Below are 18,416 nucleotides of genomic sequence, written 5' to 3' on the forward strand. Positions count from 1 at the left end.
GCCCCATTGTTCACGAACATCTTCAACTCCTCACTGGAGGCTTGCCACGTGCCTGTCTGCTTTAAAACCGCTACCATTGTTCCTGTCCCCAAGAAGCCAAGGATCACTGGACTAAATGACTACAGACCTGTGGCACTGACTTCTGTGGTCATGAAGTCATTTGAGCGTCTGGTGCTGTCCCACCTCAAGTCCCTCACAGCCCCCCTTCTGGACCCCCTGCAGTTTGCCTACAGAGCCAACAGGTCTGTGGACGACGCCATCAACCTGACTCTGCACTTCATCCTACAGCATCTGGACTCCCAGGGAACCTACGCCAGGATCCTGTTTGTGGACTTCAGCTCTGCCTTCAACACCATCATCCCTGATCTCCTCCAAGACAAGCTGTCCCAGATGAACGTGCCAGATCCCATCTGCAGGTGGATCACTGACTTCCTGACGAACAGGAAGCAGCACGTGAGGCTGGGGAAGAATGTCTCGGACTCCCGGACCATCAGCACTGGCACTCCTCAGGGCTGTGTCCTCTCTCCTCTGCTCTTCTCCCTGTATACCAACTGCTGCACCTCTGACCACCAGTCTGTCAAGCTTATTAAGTTTGCAGACGACATGACTCTCATCGGACTCATCTCAGACGGGGACGAGTCGGCCTACAGGATGGAGGTCAAACGTCTGGCGTCCTGGTGCAGCCACAATAACCTGGTACTGAACGCCCAGAAGACAGTGGAGATTATAGTGGACTTTAGGAAGCACACAGCCCCTCTACCCTCCATCATCCTGACTGACACCCCCATCACCACAGTGGACTCTTCTCGCTTCCTGGGAACTACCATCACCCAGGACCTCAAGTGGGAGCCCACCATCACCTCTGTCATCAAAAAGGCCCAGCAGAGGATGTACTTCCTGCGGCAGTTGAAGAAATTCAACTTGCCAGCAAGGACCATGGTGCAGTTCTATACTGCCATCATTGAGTCCATCCTCACCTCCTCCATCACTGTGTGGTATGCTGGAGCCACCACTAGGGACAAACAGAGACTACAGCGCGTTGTGCACTCTGCTGAGAAGGTGATTGGCTGTAACCTCCCATCTCTCCAGGACCTGTACACCTCCAGGACACTGGGGCGTGCGGGTCGGATCACAGCCGACCACTCTCACCCTGGGCACAGACTTTTTGACCCTCTCCCCTCAGGCAGGAGGCTACGGTCCATACGGACCAGAACCTCCCGCCATAAGAACAGTTTCTTCCCCTCTGCTGTTGGACTCATGAACAATTACCCTAAGACTGTTACCACCACCCTCCACAAACGCTGATGACCCTATGTCTATGCACCTGTCTGACTGCACTGATGTACATATTAGTGGAATATAGTCTACATTCTTTTATCTTTTAATTAGTCTCTGCACTGTATATTTTGTAATTTTGTAATATTGTGCTATAGTTATAGCTCTAATATCTCTGTATATTTGCAATTTGTATACTTGTATATTGTCTTATAGTTTTTATACTTATTTGTTTCTTTCTGTAAGCACGAAGTACCGCAGCAATTTCCTAATGCTGTGAACCTGTTCACCCATATGGCAATAAAAACCTTCTGATTCTGATTCTGATTCTGACCTGGAGCAACAGCAGGTGAGTCTGTTTTTAACTTTTCTGCTTCACACTGCTGGAAAAACCGACTGACTCACATCAGGGGCTCTCCAACATGTTCGGGGTGTCAAACCAAACTAGCAGCTCCTCATCTAAATATGATTTCAGCCTACTGCTCATTGCTTCTTATTTTTATGGGTCTTTTCTTGATGTTTATACTGATCTTAACTACGGATTAACTAAACCCCTTTATGCCTTTTTGTTTCGTGATTCTTCTTCTTAATTATTGTATTAAGCTTGATCACGTCTGTTGATTTTGTGTCACATATGGAATAAAATGCTCCTCATGAATAAAGTTTTACCGGTTTACTACAGCGACGGTCAGGGTCTTATTTTGAAGACACTCACCGGAAACGTGTCTGTTAATTTAGGATGATTTGACGGTGGAGCGCGAGACCAGCGGAGAAAGACGTGGAGAAAGGAGAGAGAGAGAGAGAGAGGCCGTCCGCGTGGAGGAAAAAAGAAAAGAGAGCGGCGGGTGGAGAGGAGGAGGAGGAGGATAGCGGGATAAACCCAGCAGACGCGCGGACGACGGGACGGGAAAGAAAGAAAAGAAAGGTGGAATAACCCGCGAGGTGCGCGCGCGGCGCCCGGAGGGATAATTTTCTCCTTTTTCCTGTTTTTGGGGCTCAAAGTGTTTGGATCTGATCCGCTGCTGCTGCCGCTTCCTGCCGGGACTCCGCGGAGGAACACACACACACACACACACGCACGCACACACTCACACACATAAACACACACACGCGCGCGCGCACACACAGAACTCAGCCCGGTACCGGACGGCACGTGTGCAGAAAGGTGCGAGCCCAGGTGTGAGGTCGTGTATGCGTGGTTTTGTGTGTGTGTGTATGTGTGTGTGTGCAGTTCGGGGTTCGGTTTGGCGTTTTTCCAGCGGAGTTGTGCGCACCTCGGGACACCTTGTTTGCGACCTGTGCGTGCGCGTGCGTGCGCCACGCGCGCGCTCTTTTCGTTGATTTTGGGGGCTTTCTTAAATTAATTGTTATTTTTGATTGAATTTTTGGAGGAACCCGAACCCGCTGAGTGTGTGACAGCGTCAGTGTGCACGTGCGCGCCCACGCCCCGTCCTGCGCCGCACGCGGCAGATCGATGAGGAGGATGGATTTGTGGATTTATTTACCTTGATGGGATTTTTTTTTAATCTCACCTGTGCGGAGCGGATGGATGTTCAGACAGAAGTAAGAAAAACTGGATTTTACTGCACAGGCGCAGAAAACGGTGAGTTTTAGATACTTTTAAAATCGAGTCAAGTTTAAATTTAACGCTTCTATTAATCCTCTAATGTTCCACTGAAGACTGGTTAATATGTTTCTAACTTATATCAATAATCAAACGCAAATGAGTCAAATATTCCTGAAGGAACACTTTAACACATTCTTAACAGAGAATTTTCCTCATCAGCTCTGACATCTTTTTCATGGCTCTTATTGTAGTTTTGTAATATTTACAAGCTCATAAAGTATTTTGGTTTTTGTGTTATTTTTGTGTGTCATGTATTTGTCCTGCTGTGTGTTTGATTTTAGGGCTTCAATCCAAACCGTGTGGCAGCTGCTGCTTTTAGAGTTTCCTGAATGGGAGAATTTGCTGCTTTTCTCGCAGCTTTGTTCCAACCTGTTTCAGTGTGCAGCATTTCCACATTAAACCCTCTAACAGTGACACCACGGGTGGGTTTTCTGTGTGCGCGCCGTCATTGCAGATGTCTGTGTTTTTGTGTAATGTAACAGCGTTTTCCATCCAGCCGCCTCTCATCGCTGCTGTTCCCTTGTTACTCCTGGAAGCTGCAGGTAGGTCATAACTGCAAGCCCTCCTGAAACCCTACACGTACCTCACACCAGAACCTGACACACACCTCTCTAGAAACACAGCTACAGTTTGTGTGGAGACTGTTGATCACCGTTCATTCCTCTGCTTCTTGTTCTGCCGCCATTTTTCAAACTGAGTGGAAGAGACTGGATGAGCCTGAAACTCCAGAGCCAACCAGCAACGCAGGGACGTGAATGCTGGTACCATTATCGGCCATGCTGCTTGTAGGCTGCACCGTAGGCTCTACAGAGGAGGATGAGTCATGAATAATGGGGAAATTATCGTTCAGCGGCGATGGCACACGGGCAGCTTCAGACTGCCTGTACCTGCAGGCAGCGTCTGTCAGACGGGGGCAGTGTCAACAGTATGTGATACAAGCATGTTGTCCCTCATCAGCCGGCCGGGAGGAAAAGTGATAACAAAGAAGGAGCAGAAGTGAGCCCGAGTGTTCAAAGAGTGAAACGTGTTCACTGCAGCCGCTGTCTCTGTGTCTCACTTTGTGCTTTTTGATCTTCAGTGGTTTCCTTTGGTTCGGTTGGGTTATTGAGGTGGTTTGCACTTCCAGTCCTCTCAAACTGCATCATCACAACCTTCACTGCTCTGATCAGCGGTTTCCCGACTGCACAGATCGTCCATGTTCAGCACTGTGCAGGTGGGATTATTGCAGGACTGTAGCACATCTGCAGTGGTTGGAAACCCCTCTCTGTAGGCTCTTCATAGGCAAATACCTCCACCAACACACAAGCCCACAGTAGCAAAGATTAATCAAGAATTAACCTTGGAATACCGGAGCACGGCCATGTCACACTGCAGCTGTGACGCAGCTGATAATCACTCAGGCAAAGTTTGCAATTACATCAGATGCATTCCTCATCACGAATCCCGGGCACGTGTCTTTGAAGTGCCATCTTTTTTTATCTGTCCTCTGTACGGCATCAGACCGGGAGCCTTTCAAGAGTGGAGAGTTCAGTCTGCACAGAATTCCACACGGGGAATTTAAGCAGGTTCCTGAATGCTTCTGTCTGTGCAGTTTGTTGTGGATTAAATAAAAAAGTAAACTTGACAGTATTTTGTGTGATGTCGAGCAGAAGGCTACTACTGAAATCTGCACATTTGGTGAAATCACAAGTCCAACCTGTGTTTGTCCCCAAAGACTTGTGAAGCTGCACAAAGCAGATGAGGAGGGCAGGAAGCCAGGTCCAGCACTGGCACTAGAAGTCCAATCAAATATAAGAGAAGCTCTGCAGACTAAATACTCTGCTTCTGAAACATTCCCGGTGTGACGGAAGCGAAGCAAGAAACAGAACAAACCCGAGCTATTCTCAGGGTTCACCAGGCTGAAGCAGGGACTACACTCACCTGCAGATCGTTCTCTGAGGTCCTCCTGAAGGATGAATATGGAGCAGCTGGATTTTAGTGTACAACACAAACGTAGCAGGCACAACGACCTCCACAGAGAACCTCCTGCTCCCTGTTCTGTACTGCACTTTCAGTCACCTGCCCTAAATGGACCCCAGCAGACTGGCTGACGTGGAGCCTGTAACACCCGTGGAACCCTGGGAGTACACTGGGAGTGGGTGCATCAAGTTCTGGAGCTTATCTCAACCGCTCAAGCTAACATTTCCACCACATGCTCCACGACGCAGTTCTACAAGTGGTTCTCTCTTCACATCACTGAAGATAGAACCTCATCTATTTAGCTGCACAGAGCAGGAAGTCAAATAAAGGAACAACATAGAGAATCTGGTGAAATTTCAAAATAAAAGACCCCCATGCAGAATAAGTACTCCACATGTGAAGGACTCCTGGTGTAATTTGAGGGCAAACAAAAGATGAAACAGCTGATGGAACAATTTCTGAGATGATGCACACTTAGAGAGTACCTAAGTGTGCATCCATAGGTTATTTTTAGTGTGTTTATTTTGGCCCATGGTAACAGTACACTTCCTCACGGGGTTGATTAATTGGGCATCCACGGTAATGGATATCACTGCTGGGCTGAGTCGGCTGCCAGTTGGTGTCTTTGCAGATACGTTTGTGTGGTTCTTCTAATTGTGTTTTGCCAATTTAACAGTTCACCTTCTGGACACTGTGAAAATAGTAATGTGAAAAACAGCCAATAGCAGTTTGAGTTGGGCCACGTTACACATGCGCTTCCTGCCCTGATGTGCGTCTCTCTCTGTAGATGTCCTCAGAGGTTTCTGTGCAGTCGATTGGTGCTAAAGATTGAAAACGACAATTTTAAGAATGGACTAAACACTTCAAGTGTGTTTGTGCGCACTTTATTTAAGAGTTACACTTAGTTTATACAGAGACTTCTAACCAAGGCATCGTCTGTGTGTGTGTGTGCATGTGTGTGTGCGTGTGTGTGTGTGTGTGGTTAATCACTGATTGTTGAACTGAACGTGGCTGGGAGGAAATTTGTCTGCAAAAACCAGCTTTTCACCTGATGTGTTTCCCACAGAATCTGATTGGGTGATTATTATTTCAGTACTGAGACCTTGGCTTCAGATATCTGCTGACTCGGAGTATTTGATCAATATCAGTCTGAAATTAACTGATGGTGGAATTTCCACCTGACCTCAGTGTTTGCCACTGGATTAGATTGATTCATGTCAGTGGCTTTAGAGAAGCGTCATCATCATCGGAGTGTTCCAACTCACTTGACCACAGTTCATGATTAACTTTTGTAAACATACAGTACTGTGCAAAAGTATTGAGCCAGCCCTTATTTCCTTATATTTTCCTTCCAAAGAGCCAGATTTTCTTGTCATTTTTAAAGTGGTCTTGATAAAAAAAGGTCTCCAGCCTTTCTGAAGGTCTTTCAAAGTTTTTCATTGGACATTGGATGCTTTTTCAGGCCAGGTCCGTGTACCTGATCATATTCGGAGGAAATCTGTTTGCTGAGCCACTTAACAAACTCATTATTAAGGCTGAATCTGGTGTTGGGGATCTGATTGGCAGCAGCTTAATTTTTTCAGCACGACAATGGTCCCAAACACATTGCCAGTGCAGTAACAGCATACCTGAAAAACACACAGCAGAACTCTAATCAGTCATGGATTGGCCTCCCCAGAGCCCACACCTCAACATTATTGAAGCAGTGTGGGCTCATCCTAACACAGAACTGGACAAAAGGCAGAAACAGCCAAAGAAGAGCTCTGAATGTCCTCCAAGAGGCCTGGAGAACTGTTCCTGAAGACTGCTTAAAGAAGTGGCTGTGCTGAAGAAGAAAGGTGTTCAATACAAGCTGCTGACTTTCAAGCTTGTTATACCATATATGTTTCTACATGTTTCAATAAATCTCTGCATCTATTTCCCATTTTCCTCTCAAAATATAAAGCACTGAGGGCGACTCAAGACTTTTGCACAGCACTATACAATGTAACATTAGCTGGATTAGTTTTGGTGTTAGTCAGCTCATCATATTACGTTAGCTAACATCAGTTCTGGCTCTATAGTTAGAATGAACTATGATGTTAATATAAGTAACGAACTGTAGACGCCATCTGATTTCTTTAGAGGTTTCCAGAACAATAACTCTCATGATCTCATTCTTCTTTAGCTAAACTACATCCTGTATTGTTTGCTTTAGAGACCTCTGGTGGCAGAAATCACACGCTGTTTCATTTTAAATGAGTCAGCACTTCTTTATGTCCCTGTCCGACTCTCTTCAGTGTCACGTTCTTGTAATATTTCTCTCAGCCCAGTGAATTATCTCTTGTTATGTTCCTGCAGTGACTCACTCTTCGTTTGCTGCGACACTTCAGTGCTTCTTCCTAAATCATGTAAAACCCACAAGGCTCCCAGAGTGTAAAAATATCACTTACGTAATGTAGCCAGTCCTCTGCACTCTGATTTCAGTCATAATTACTGTACGAGTCTGTTTTAAAGTATTTTACAGTTTAAACAGGTTTGAAAATGTATTCTAGTCTTTTTTTGTGTGTGTGTGTGTGTGTGTGTGTGTCTGTGTGTATGTGTGTGTGTTTCTTTCATTAACTGATTGTCTTTGTGGGTTTTGTTTTAAAGCTCTAGTTTTCAGGCTCTAAAATTACCTGCACCTCATTGCCATAAGTATTCAGTCACCATCCAAATCACTGAGTTCAGGTGTTCCAGTCACCTCCACAGGTGTATAAATCAGCACCTGGGCATGCAGACTGCTTCTACAAACATCTGTGAAAGAATGGGTCGCTCTTAGGAGCTCAGTGAGTCCAGTACCGTGATAGGATGATACCTGTGCAGGAGGCTAAATGTTCCACAGTCAGCTGTTAGTGGGATTATAACAGAGTATAAGATTTAGAATGACAACAATTCAGCCACAAAGGGGTAGGCCACATAAAATCACAGAGCAGGGTCAGTGGATGCTGAGGGTCGTAGTGCACAGAGGTCACCAACCTTCAGTCACTGCAGACCTCTAACCTTCATGTGACCTTCAGATTAGCTCAGTGGTTTCCATGGCAGCTGCATCCAAGCCTTACATCACCAAGCTCAATGCAGAGTGTTGATGCAGTGGTGTAAAGCACGCCGCCACTGGACTCTAGAGCAGTGGAACCGTGTTCTCTGGAGGGATGAATGTTCTCCATCTGCCAATCTGAGGGAGGAGTCTGGGTTTGGTGGTTGCCAGGAGAACGGTACCTGTCTGACTGCATTGTGCCAAGTGTAAAGTTTGGTGGAGGGGGGGTTATGGTGTGGGGGGTGTTTCTCAGGAGTTGGGCTCGGCCCCTTAGTTCCAGTGAAAGGAACTCTTAATGCTTCAGCATACCAAGACATTTGGAACAGTTTGATGCTCCAACTCTGTGGGAACAGTTTGGGGATGGCCCCTTCCTGTTCCAACATGACTGCACACCAGTGCACAAAGCAGCTCCATAAAGACATGGATGAGCCAGTTTGGTGTGGAAGAACTTGACTGGCCTGCACAGAGTCCTGACCTCAGCCTGATAGAACACCTTTGGGATGGATTAGAGCGGAGACTGTGAGCCAGGCCTTCTCTCCAACATCAGTGTCTGACCTCACAGATGTGCTTCTGGAAGAATGGTCAGAAATTCCCATAAACACTCCTAAACCTGTGGAAAGACTTCCCAGAAGAGTTGAAGCTGTTATAGCTGTGAAGGGAATGGGAGATCACTCTATTCCGTATGTGTGAAGGCAGACGAGTGAATACCTTTGGTAATATAGTGTATATTCTGAAAGCAGAACGGTGCAATCCATTAAATTTTAATGCCATAGTTTTGGCATCAATCGATTAACATGAAACCATTGAGATTTTTGCACCACATTCTATTTTGCATTAATGCTTTAGACTCATTGTTGTCTTTTTACAATTACCTCAACTTAAAAGTCTAAATTCACTCCTCACTGCACTGTGGCAGGTTATTTCAGCTCACAATAATTTGTTTTATTTGTTTACTTCATGGGCAACATGTGGTGTGGTGGTTAGCATTGTTGCCTTCACAGGTCTGGGTTTGATTCCACCTTGGCCCGGGCCTCGCTGTGTGGATGTTCTCCCTGTGTCTGCGTGGGTTTCCTCCCACGCAGACACAGGGAGGGGTTAGGTTAATTGGTGATTCTAAATTGCCCAGAGGTACGAATGGTTGTCTTTCTCTCTGTGTTAGCCCTGCGACAGGCTGGCGACCTGCACAGGGTGTGCCCTGCCTCTGACCCTGTGACAGCTGGGATAGCCCAGCTGTCACATCCCCTTCTGCTCTGATAAGCAAAAGGGGATAGATGGATGGATGGATGGATGGATGGATGGATGGATGGATGGATGTTTAGTTCATTACTTAGTTAATTTTTAATTAACTAGGTCTGTGAGTTGGTTGCAGGATTATGACATATTTTTAAAACATAATCAAGCAACACTATCTGAAAAAACAGTCACCAGGTTTGAGTCAAGTTTTATTCTCCTTTTTTCTTTGTGTCTGGTTGTGCCAACTGAATCTTTTTGTTGATGTATCTCTTTGGGTGTGTAGCTTCTTGAACCTCAAAGTAATTCAAATATTTATCTTGTGTGGAAATTTTCATGCAGGAAGAATAAAATGGGACACTTTCAAATTGAAGTCATTGTGCAACATGTCGCTATGGTTTCTGGGTTAAATTACACGTTCCCTTGAAATGATGATGAAAGAGTTTGGAGTACATTTGCTCTGGTGGATGTGTCAGAAGTAGATGCAGGTCAGCATAACAGGAATTTCCAGCCTTTTCTGTTTGGGTCTCAGGAACACGGGCCTAGATGCGAGTCAGTGAACCCTGGAAATCATCACTCATGAAGGAAAAATGTATTCCCTGACCGACTGGGGAGTGGTTCTCATGGTTGCTGGTTTTCACAAGGTGACATCTGTTGCAAAGATGGTGCTGCACCATAAACCTCCCTGTAATTGCTTAGGTCACTATCAGATTGCCACAGTCACCCGTGCTTTGCATGGAAGATGCAGACTTATCTGCAAACATTCACCGCCGCTCTCCAAGCTGTACTGACACTTGGAAAAGTGTGACACAAACATGAAGAATGTTCATCTTCAAAGTAGAAGTTGGACTTTACTGTTGCGACCAACACATTTCAAATGCTGCAGTTTTTACTCTGAGGACGAATGGTCTCTGTTCTGCTGCTGCTCAGAGAGCAGTTTGTGTGTTTGCAGACAGGTTGTGACCACAGCAACTTCTACCAACCAAAGCGGACCTTTTTTGAGTGCAGCTCAATGTAGTTCTTTGCAACCAATTTTAATAGTGACAGTATCCAACAACCCTGCAGAATACACTTTTTCCATAATGACTGGTGGTTGCCGGGGGTTAGCAATCAGTGGTTAGCAATCAATCTCACAGCTACTGCTACCAATGTCCTGCAACAACATGCCAACTGGTCAGGAAATAAAAACCTATATGTATGAGGATGTGTTTGTTGGTGTTTACAGATGTTTGAACAGCTGTATAATCAGTGACAGCTAAAGTCTTCAGACCCATCCACATGGTTATTGTCATCACTGATTAATCTGACCTTTTTGCTAATGAAAAGATGATGTAGCATATGAACAAATAGACAGAAATTTCCAAAAAGATGTCTTCAAATATGATATTTTGTCAAATGAAAAATCCAAAGCTATTATATTGCTTTTATGTTTGCCAAAGAAAAGCATCAAATTCACACAATTAAGCAGCTGCGATAAGAAATATTCAAGAACATGAATTCCAGCTGTCGTTGAATCAAGAGCTTTAGACTGTGATGACCCGGATGGCTTTTTTCTGTTGGTCTTTTTTGTGGTGGTCCCTGGGTCTCGGACTCAGGAATGTGTGTTTTTTTGGATTATTTGGGGGGTGCCACGTCTTTTGAGGGATTGAATTAGCTTCTCTCTTCCTTTTCTTGTTCCCCCAGTCTCATTGGTATGTTTCAGTTCACCCGTTCTCCCCAGGGGAAAGTCCACTTTCCCCTCATTACCTCTTGTGTGTTTATTGTCTGCGTCCTCCTCCTGTTCTTCGTCGCGTTCTCGTGTTGTATGGATTCCTGGCAGAAAAGCTTCTTTTGTTATTTCGGGCTGATGCCCTTCCCGGTCATGTTTATGTTTGTAATGTAATTTCGTATACTCCAGCAATAAAAGCTGTTTTGAGTGACCTACTGTCCATCGAGTCCTGCATTGGGGTCATGTTCCTGCCTACCATACAGCGGTGTCAGGACATTTTTTTCTTTTTTTATGCTTTCTTGTCCAAGGCTTTACCTTTAGTGATTTTAAGTTAATTGTTTGTGTCAAGAATTTAAAAACACATGAAGTGGAGGGTTTATGTTCTGAGAACTTAACTGAAGTCTCATATTGTGCTGCATCTCCAAAAACATCCAGCAGACCAAATTTTCCTGGGCTTTCAGCTATTTTTTCTGGCCTCACTTCTGAACCAGACTTCAAAGAAATCCAGTTTTTGGGCAGATGTTTGCAGATTCTCATCTAAATCTTGGGCAAAGTAGATTTTTATTTGATTCCATGCGGCCTGCTATTATGCAGCTGTCATGCCTTCTCTCACATTTTTGCATTTCTTCAGTCCTGAAGTCAAAAAAGCTCTTTTTGACTGCTTTGTTTCAGCCATTTAAATCTGTCTTTGGGTTTGTGTGGAAATGACCTTGATCTTCAGATCCCGTTAAAACGGATTAATGAGAATCAATCCTTATATTCCAACATCACCATCAGTTTAAGGTTAAATCAGGAAGGTTAAAGATGATTTTGGTACCCTCCTTTCTCATTACCAGACAGATTTCCCAGCGATCAGCGGGGCAGTCCAGATAAATCCAGGTTAAATAAACAACGTTTTCCCTGCAGGGGTCATTAAAGTTTCATCTCCGTCTCTCGTCTCGTAAAATTAAAACAAAGCCGAGCAGAGAGTGGGAAGGCAATGAACACGTCCAGAAAATTGCAGCTCAGATTGGCCTCGGTGGCCGACAGCACAGCTGGATCATCAGGATTCTGAGAGGAGCGCCACATGCAGCTGGCTGCAAACACAACAACCTGGAGCATCACGTTTAGTCTGTAAAATTACTCTGAATCCTGTACATCTGTGAGGGACGAGAGGCCGGAGAGATATTAGAGCTGTACACAAATGTTTACGCAGCTCAAAGATAGCAACTGAGCAACTCTAAGAGCATCAGCAGCAATTTACATGTTCTTAGTTTGAGAAAAGTAACTGAAAGGAGGAAGTCACTCTTTTATTAGTCAAAAGAGAAAAAAAGCTGTCACATTTAATGTGAAAAGTGCATATTGTTTTCATATGCTGTATTTTCTGGACCTTCTTTAAAAAGTAGTTGCCGTTTAGCTGTAAATATGTTACGTATATTACAGTGGGGAAATAATTATTTGGCTCGAGTTTCTGTGGTTGTTTCATTCTAATGGAGAGAGACAAAATATCCACCAAACATCCAGAAAAACATTATATAAAAATTATAAATTGATTTGCAGGTCAGGGAGCAAAATCAAAGAAGGGTTTCTCCACCATTTACTAAGTCATGTTTTGCTTGAGCATCAAATCCTTATGAAATGGTTTGTATGTCATTGAAATAACTGTAAGTAAAATAACTTTTATGAAATATGTTTTTGGGAAGCTGGGTTCAGTTTCCTGATTATTGTCTGACCTGCTGAATCAAGAAATGACCTAAATCAAACCTGTCTGACAAAGTGAAGCAGGTCTCATAAAGCCACACATCATGCTACGATCTAAAGAAACTCAAGAACAGATGAGAATCAAAGTTACTGACAGGCATCAGTCTGGAAACGGTTACAGAGCTGTTTCTAATGCTTTGGGACTCCAGTGACCCACAGTGAGTGCATCAGTGACTCACCCAGGAGGTCACAAAAGAACCCAGAACAACATCTAAAGAACTGCAGGTCTCACTTGTCTCAGTTAAGGTCAGAGTTCATGAGTTCAACTAGAAAGACTCTGGGCAAAAATGGTTTCAATGGGAGAGTTTCAAGGTGAAAACCACTGCAGACGACACACAACACAAAGGCTCATCTCACATTATCCAAGACTGATGATCCCCAAACCTTTGAGAAAATGTTCTGTAGACTGATGACACAAAATTGACCTTTTTGGAAGGTTTGGGTCCCGTTACATCTGGCATAAAACTAACAACATTTCATAAAAACATCATTCCAACCATGGTGGTGATAGTGGGATGATCTGTGGCTGCTTTGCTGCTTTAAGACCTGAACACTTTGCCATAACTGATGAATAAATTCTGCCATCAAATCCAGACCATCCAGGTTATGTAGCAGTTCAATGATCGAAATCACAACAGAAAGTGCTCCTCTGAGCGGCTCAAAAAAAAGAGAAAGAAAAAGAAGATTTTGGAGGGGCCCTGAAAAAAATTGAAAAGGTTAGAGGGTTACACATGCTCAAAAACCCTCCAGTGTGACTGAATTAAAACAATTCTTCAAAGAAAAGTGCTGTAAAATTCCCTCCACAGTGATGTGAAGACTGATCCCTGGTTAGCTTCTACAACCTATGCCTATACCTGCTAAACCAGGGCTGTCAAACTCATAAAGCCACACGGCATGCAACAATCTAAAAAAATCACATCAATACGTACCATTGACAGAAGGTTTGCACAGCCTCAGAGCATGGAGGAGAATCCAGGAGACAGGCAGTTACTCTAGGAGAGCTGGACAGGGCCGTAGAAGGTCCTTAGGATGGCCTGAGGCCCACATCATCTATAATGGGTCCTGTGCTCACTGCCCGACACTGTGGAGCATGACTGGCATTTGCTATAAAATACCAGAATAGGCAGGTCCACCACTGGTGCCCAGTGGCTTTTCACAGGTTCACCCTGAGCACATGTGATAGACTAACAGGGTTCTGGAGAAGCCGTGGAAAACGTTATACTGCCTGTAACACTGATCAGCATGACCAGTTTGGTTGTGGGTCAGTGATGGTCTCGGGAGGCAAATCCATGGAGGGCTGCACAGACCTCTACAGCCTAGGACCAGCACCCTGCCTGCCGTCAGGTACAGGGAATGAAATTGTTGGAGCCACTGTCTGACCCCATGCTGGTGCAGTGGGTCCTGGGTTCCTCCTGGTGCCCAGACTCATGTGACAAAGAGTATGGAGGTTCCTGGAGGATGAAAGAACTGATAAATGGACTAGCCTGCCCCATCAATTTCACTTTGATTTTCAGGGTGTCTTTGAATTCAGTCCACTGTGGGTTGATAATTTTCATTCCCATCCAGCGATGTGGCTTCCTTTCATTTCTGACACATTACCCAGTCCATGTTAGTGTAGATTTGATGTGATTTTATAGTGTTTCTTTTAAGAGGTTTTTTCAGCATAGTATGTAACATCCAATATTTATTTATTTATTTATTTATATGACAGTTTTCCCAATTATCAGGACATTATTTAAAAAAATCCTCAAGAAATTGTGCAATAATGTGAGTAAGACACTGTCATCTGACATATGAAGAAAAGATTTTAATCTGTTTATTTTCTTCTTAAGGGAACATTAAACATATAAGGTCTCATTGAGACACTCAGATTCAGTTTTATTGAGACAAATAATAATGAACTTTATTTTTTACACTGTAAAAAGTAGCTGAAACTTGAGCTTTTACACACAAACCCAAAATGCAGATCTAAAAAAAAACAAACTCTCCTTTTCTGGAAATTTGGCCCAAATTCTGCCGATAAATTTCCCAGCGAGCCGATCCAGCTGTGTGGGCGACACTTCCACGCTTTTCTGTCTCTGTGAGGTTTCTCACTGACGTAAGGCTTTCCCACTCTAACGTGGACCCTGAATCTGAAGCAGCCACAATGTCCTCACTGTGATGGTTTAGTAGTGAAATGTGTCTGCACAGACATACAAAGACATGAGCACACACCCAGACACACACACATACACGCACACACACACATGCAGACACAGCTGTCCTTCAGCGGTCTGGAGATAAGAGCCGTTATTGAAATCCCAGCTCCCTAACAGCCATCAATTACTCTGTGTGTGTCTGTGTGTGTGGCAGCTCATGAGGCGGCTCTGCGTGTGTGTCAGCCGAGCAGCGCCGACACGTTTTCTCTCTCCGCTGGATTATGAGTTCCTCGGGAAAAGAGGCGACGTGCCTTATCAGTCCTCCGGCTGGGCGATAAAGCACACGCACACACAGATGTCGAGCCTCGTTATGGGGCTGCAGACAGAGAGCCGTGTGTGTGTGTGCATGTGTGTAAGTGTGTGTGTTTCAGTGTGAGTGCTGCTGAAATGAAGTGCAAACCGTTCATCGCCTCCGCTGATTTTCTCTAACTCGTTTACATCTTTTAGCGTTTTTAACCTTTTATGATTGAAACTAAAATCGAGGAATCAGGTGGAGGTGGACTCGCTTTATTCAGCAGACATTTAGGAAACGCTTCAGCCGCGTGAAGGTAACTTAGAGCTGTTTGCAAACTTAACACATTTGTTCTTCAGCACAGTCTGAACTCTCTGAGGCAGCTTAGTGTTCAGGAAAGTTCTCCAGGCTTCCTGAAGGACATTCAAAGCTCTTCTTTGGATGTTTCTGCCTTTTCTTCTGCTCTCTGTCAGGATGATCCCACACTGCTTCAGTAATGTTGAGGTCCGCCCTCTGGGGAGGCCCATCCATGACTGATATTGTTCCATTGTGTGTTTTTACTGCATTGGCAGTGTGTTTGGGATCATTGTCATGCTGGAAAATGAAGCCAATTGGATGGTTTTGTGTGGTGGATCAACATCTGAATGTACTTTTCTTTGTTCATAACAATTTTAACAAGGTCTCCAACACCTGTGGCTGAAGCAGTGTTGGGGATGAATCTGGACTCGTCCCTCTGTCAGACTTGTTGCTGCAGATCTTCAGTCCAGCTCTTGTGGAATGTGGTGCAGCTCAGCCTTTTCTCCCTGTTTCTGGCTCCCTGACAGCCTCACTTCAGCTGAGACATTCCTGATGAGGCTTCAGTGAGCAGCAGATGATCAGCTGAAGGTGCAGATGCAGCTCTCAGGTGCTGTCAGGTCTTTGCTGTTTCTTAAGGACACGACTTTCAGATACTGTTCATCTGCTGCAGATCTTTTGGTGGTTCTGCTCACTGCATTTGGGCTCTGCTTACAATTCACACATTCAGTTCTTTTTATTTCCAGTGAAATATTAATGTTTGAATCCCTCTTGAATAGAATGTGATCCCGGTTCATTCAGAGGAGGCTTCAGCAGATCTTGATCTTTTACTACACCAACCTAATTAACACAAAAGGTTAAAATGGGGTTTCTGGCATTTTAAATGGTTAAAAGTGTGTGTTAAAGTGTGTAAGACATGGCAGCCGGAGTCTGTTCTCTGAAACCTTCGAGCTCTGGTTAAAAAGAAAAAATAAATGCAGTGAAAATGTCAGGGGAAATGATTTGTGTTACTGAGTGAGACGTTTTTCTTCATGTGGTTTCACTCTGACCTGCTCTCATGTGGTTTTTCTCTCCGTCTGCAGACATGGCGGGCTGAGCGGCGTCCTCGAGGCAGACGGTCCCGTCTGAAGCAGAAACCAGAGGAAGGCAGGCCCGCAGCATGGTGAGGTCAAAGTGCAACTTCAAGTTTATTTTTCTCCGAGCTGTCTTCACCTACAGGCTGAGCTTCGGCTGCAGTCGCTCCCTGCAGAACGAAGTGCTCGAACTTTTTAACTTGACGTGAGCTCGTTAGAGAAAGTCAGAATTTAAAGCATAAAAATGGAAACAAAAGTGTGTATTTGGTGTTCATCATAGGCAGAAACAGGAAACATGGAGTATTGTCATGAAATACCAGAGCAAGCACGTTTTCTACTCTAGCTGAGCACTCAAAGTACTTACAGTACACAACATGTTAGCATTCACCCATTAACACCCTCATGCTTCCTTCTACAGCTAAGTGCTTACTATCTAACATTCAGACTCCAACAGTTACATCAGAGAACAACTTGGGGTTAGGTATCTTGCTCAAGGATACTTTGGTATGCAGACTGAAGCAGTCAGGAATTTAACCACCAACCTTCTGATTAGTAGATGCTCTACGTGATTACAGCCACCTCATAACTTAATATGACCCACACACTGGCATGTCTCCACATCCACTCTTTCACTAATCATAGCTGATAAGACTCCATCAGTGGACGTGTTTGAACTCTATTCAATGCAACAACCAGGAAAAGAGGTTCCACATCATTTAGCAGTTTCCTGAGTTGAATTCTGGAGGAAACTGATTCACTCCATTAGCAAAATAAAACTGTAAAAAAGAAACGACTGATGGATTTGAGCAAATGCACAGAAAGTAGACTTCATTCGCTCTGAAATCCACTAAACATGAGCATCCCTGAACTTGGGATTGTTTTGGTTTTAAAGAACTAAATCAGGGGCCTAAATGAGGAAGGAGGGCTGGTAGCTGCTATATGAACAAACAGGTAGGGGTTGTATATGATGCTAAATGATCAGGGCGCACAGCCAGGCAGAAGAGACAACAACACACAGCTAGCTTGTGTAGCGCGACTCTGGGGCAGTTTGTTTGGTTCTTAATTTGGACGCATGAATCGAGATTCTCTACAATGCCGGGTCTTAACAGCAGGACAGCATACAGTCATATATTATATCAGTCATGATATCCTTCAGCGTCTGTGTATAACTCTCCACTAGCACAACACAACAGAAGGGTAAGCAGGCACCCACTTGTGGGTCCATTTATGAGAGGAACTGAGAAGGAGGCAGGCCACAGAAATGGCAAAATAAAACCAAACCATGTTATTACACCATGAAACATCATGTCACAAAATAATAAACTGAACCATAAAATGTGACAGCACATTTAACCGACTGGCTTCAGCAGGTTTTTATGATCATGTTTTTATTGTTCTGCACACTTAATCAAATTTTAATCTCGATCATGATTTGGGCTTTCCACAATTAAAGGAACGTGACTGAGAGATCCTGAAAACGCTCTGCCAACAGAACACAAAGCAAATCAAGCCCTCCCTAAATCACCACTTGACCACGTGCCTGCACCGTTGTTCCCTGCACCGTCCAGCTTAAAGTTTCCTGGATGAGCAACACTACGTTAAAAGATACACAACACAATTCAAATGTCTGCAGAAGGTGGAGAGCTTATCCCTCAAAGAGGATCATCATTAATTGTCTGGAAATACTTTGGTTGTAGGCCAAGTGATGTTAACCAAGAACAAATGATATGCAAATCATATGCTGTACACTTGTGCCTGCACCGCAAAGCAACACAACTGATTTATGCAGCCTCCTGAAAACACACCACACACTGCAGTACAGATGAATGAGTGAAGGCCAAGAAAAACAGTGCAGCGGATTCTAACATGAATCATCCCACATCAACTCAGACATCCATAAAAGGGAACTCGTGCAACACGTCTGCACATCCATCCTACCGAGATGCACTCACCAACCAATCGAATTCCATTTGGCCAAAGATGAATGTCCAATAAACACGGAGAGTAACAAAGGCTTCAGGAAAA

The 18,416-nt window shown here is 44.4% G+C and overlaps 1 protein-coding gene across 1 annotated transcript in view; it reads left to right on the forward strand.

Annotated features, from left to right (window-relative positions):
* The first annotated feature begins 2,224 nt into the window (after window positions 1–2,224).
* The window catches only part of LOC115791988 (BCL-6 corepressor-like), an 83,305-nt gene continuing 67,113 nt past the window's right edge, over window positions 2,225–18,416 (forward strand). Inside the window, 2 exon segments of the mRNA XM_030746307.1 lie at window positions 2,225–2,878; window positions 16,401–16,480. Coding sequence (XP_030602167.1) covers window positions 16,478–16,480 — 3 coding nt within the window. The 5' untranslated portion in view covers window positions 2,225–2,878; window positions 16,401–16,477.

The sequence above is a fragment of the Archocentrus centrarchus genome, chromosome 2 (assembly GCF_007364275.1).
Source record: "Archocentrus centrarchus isolate MPI-CPG fArcCen1 chromosome 2, fArcCen1, whole genome shotgun sequence".
NCBI classification, from domain to species: Eukaryota; Metazoa; Chordata; class Actinopteri; order Cichliformes; family Cichlidae; genus Archocentrus; species Archocentrus centrarchus.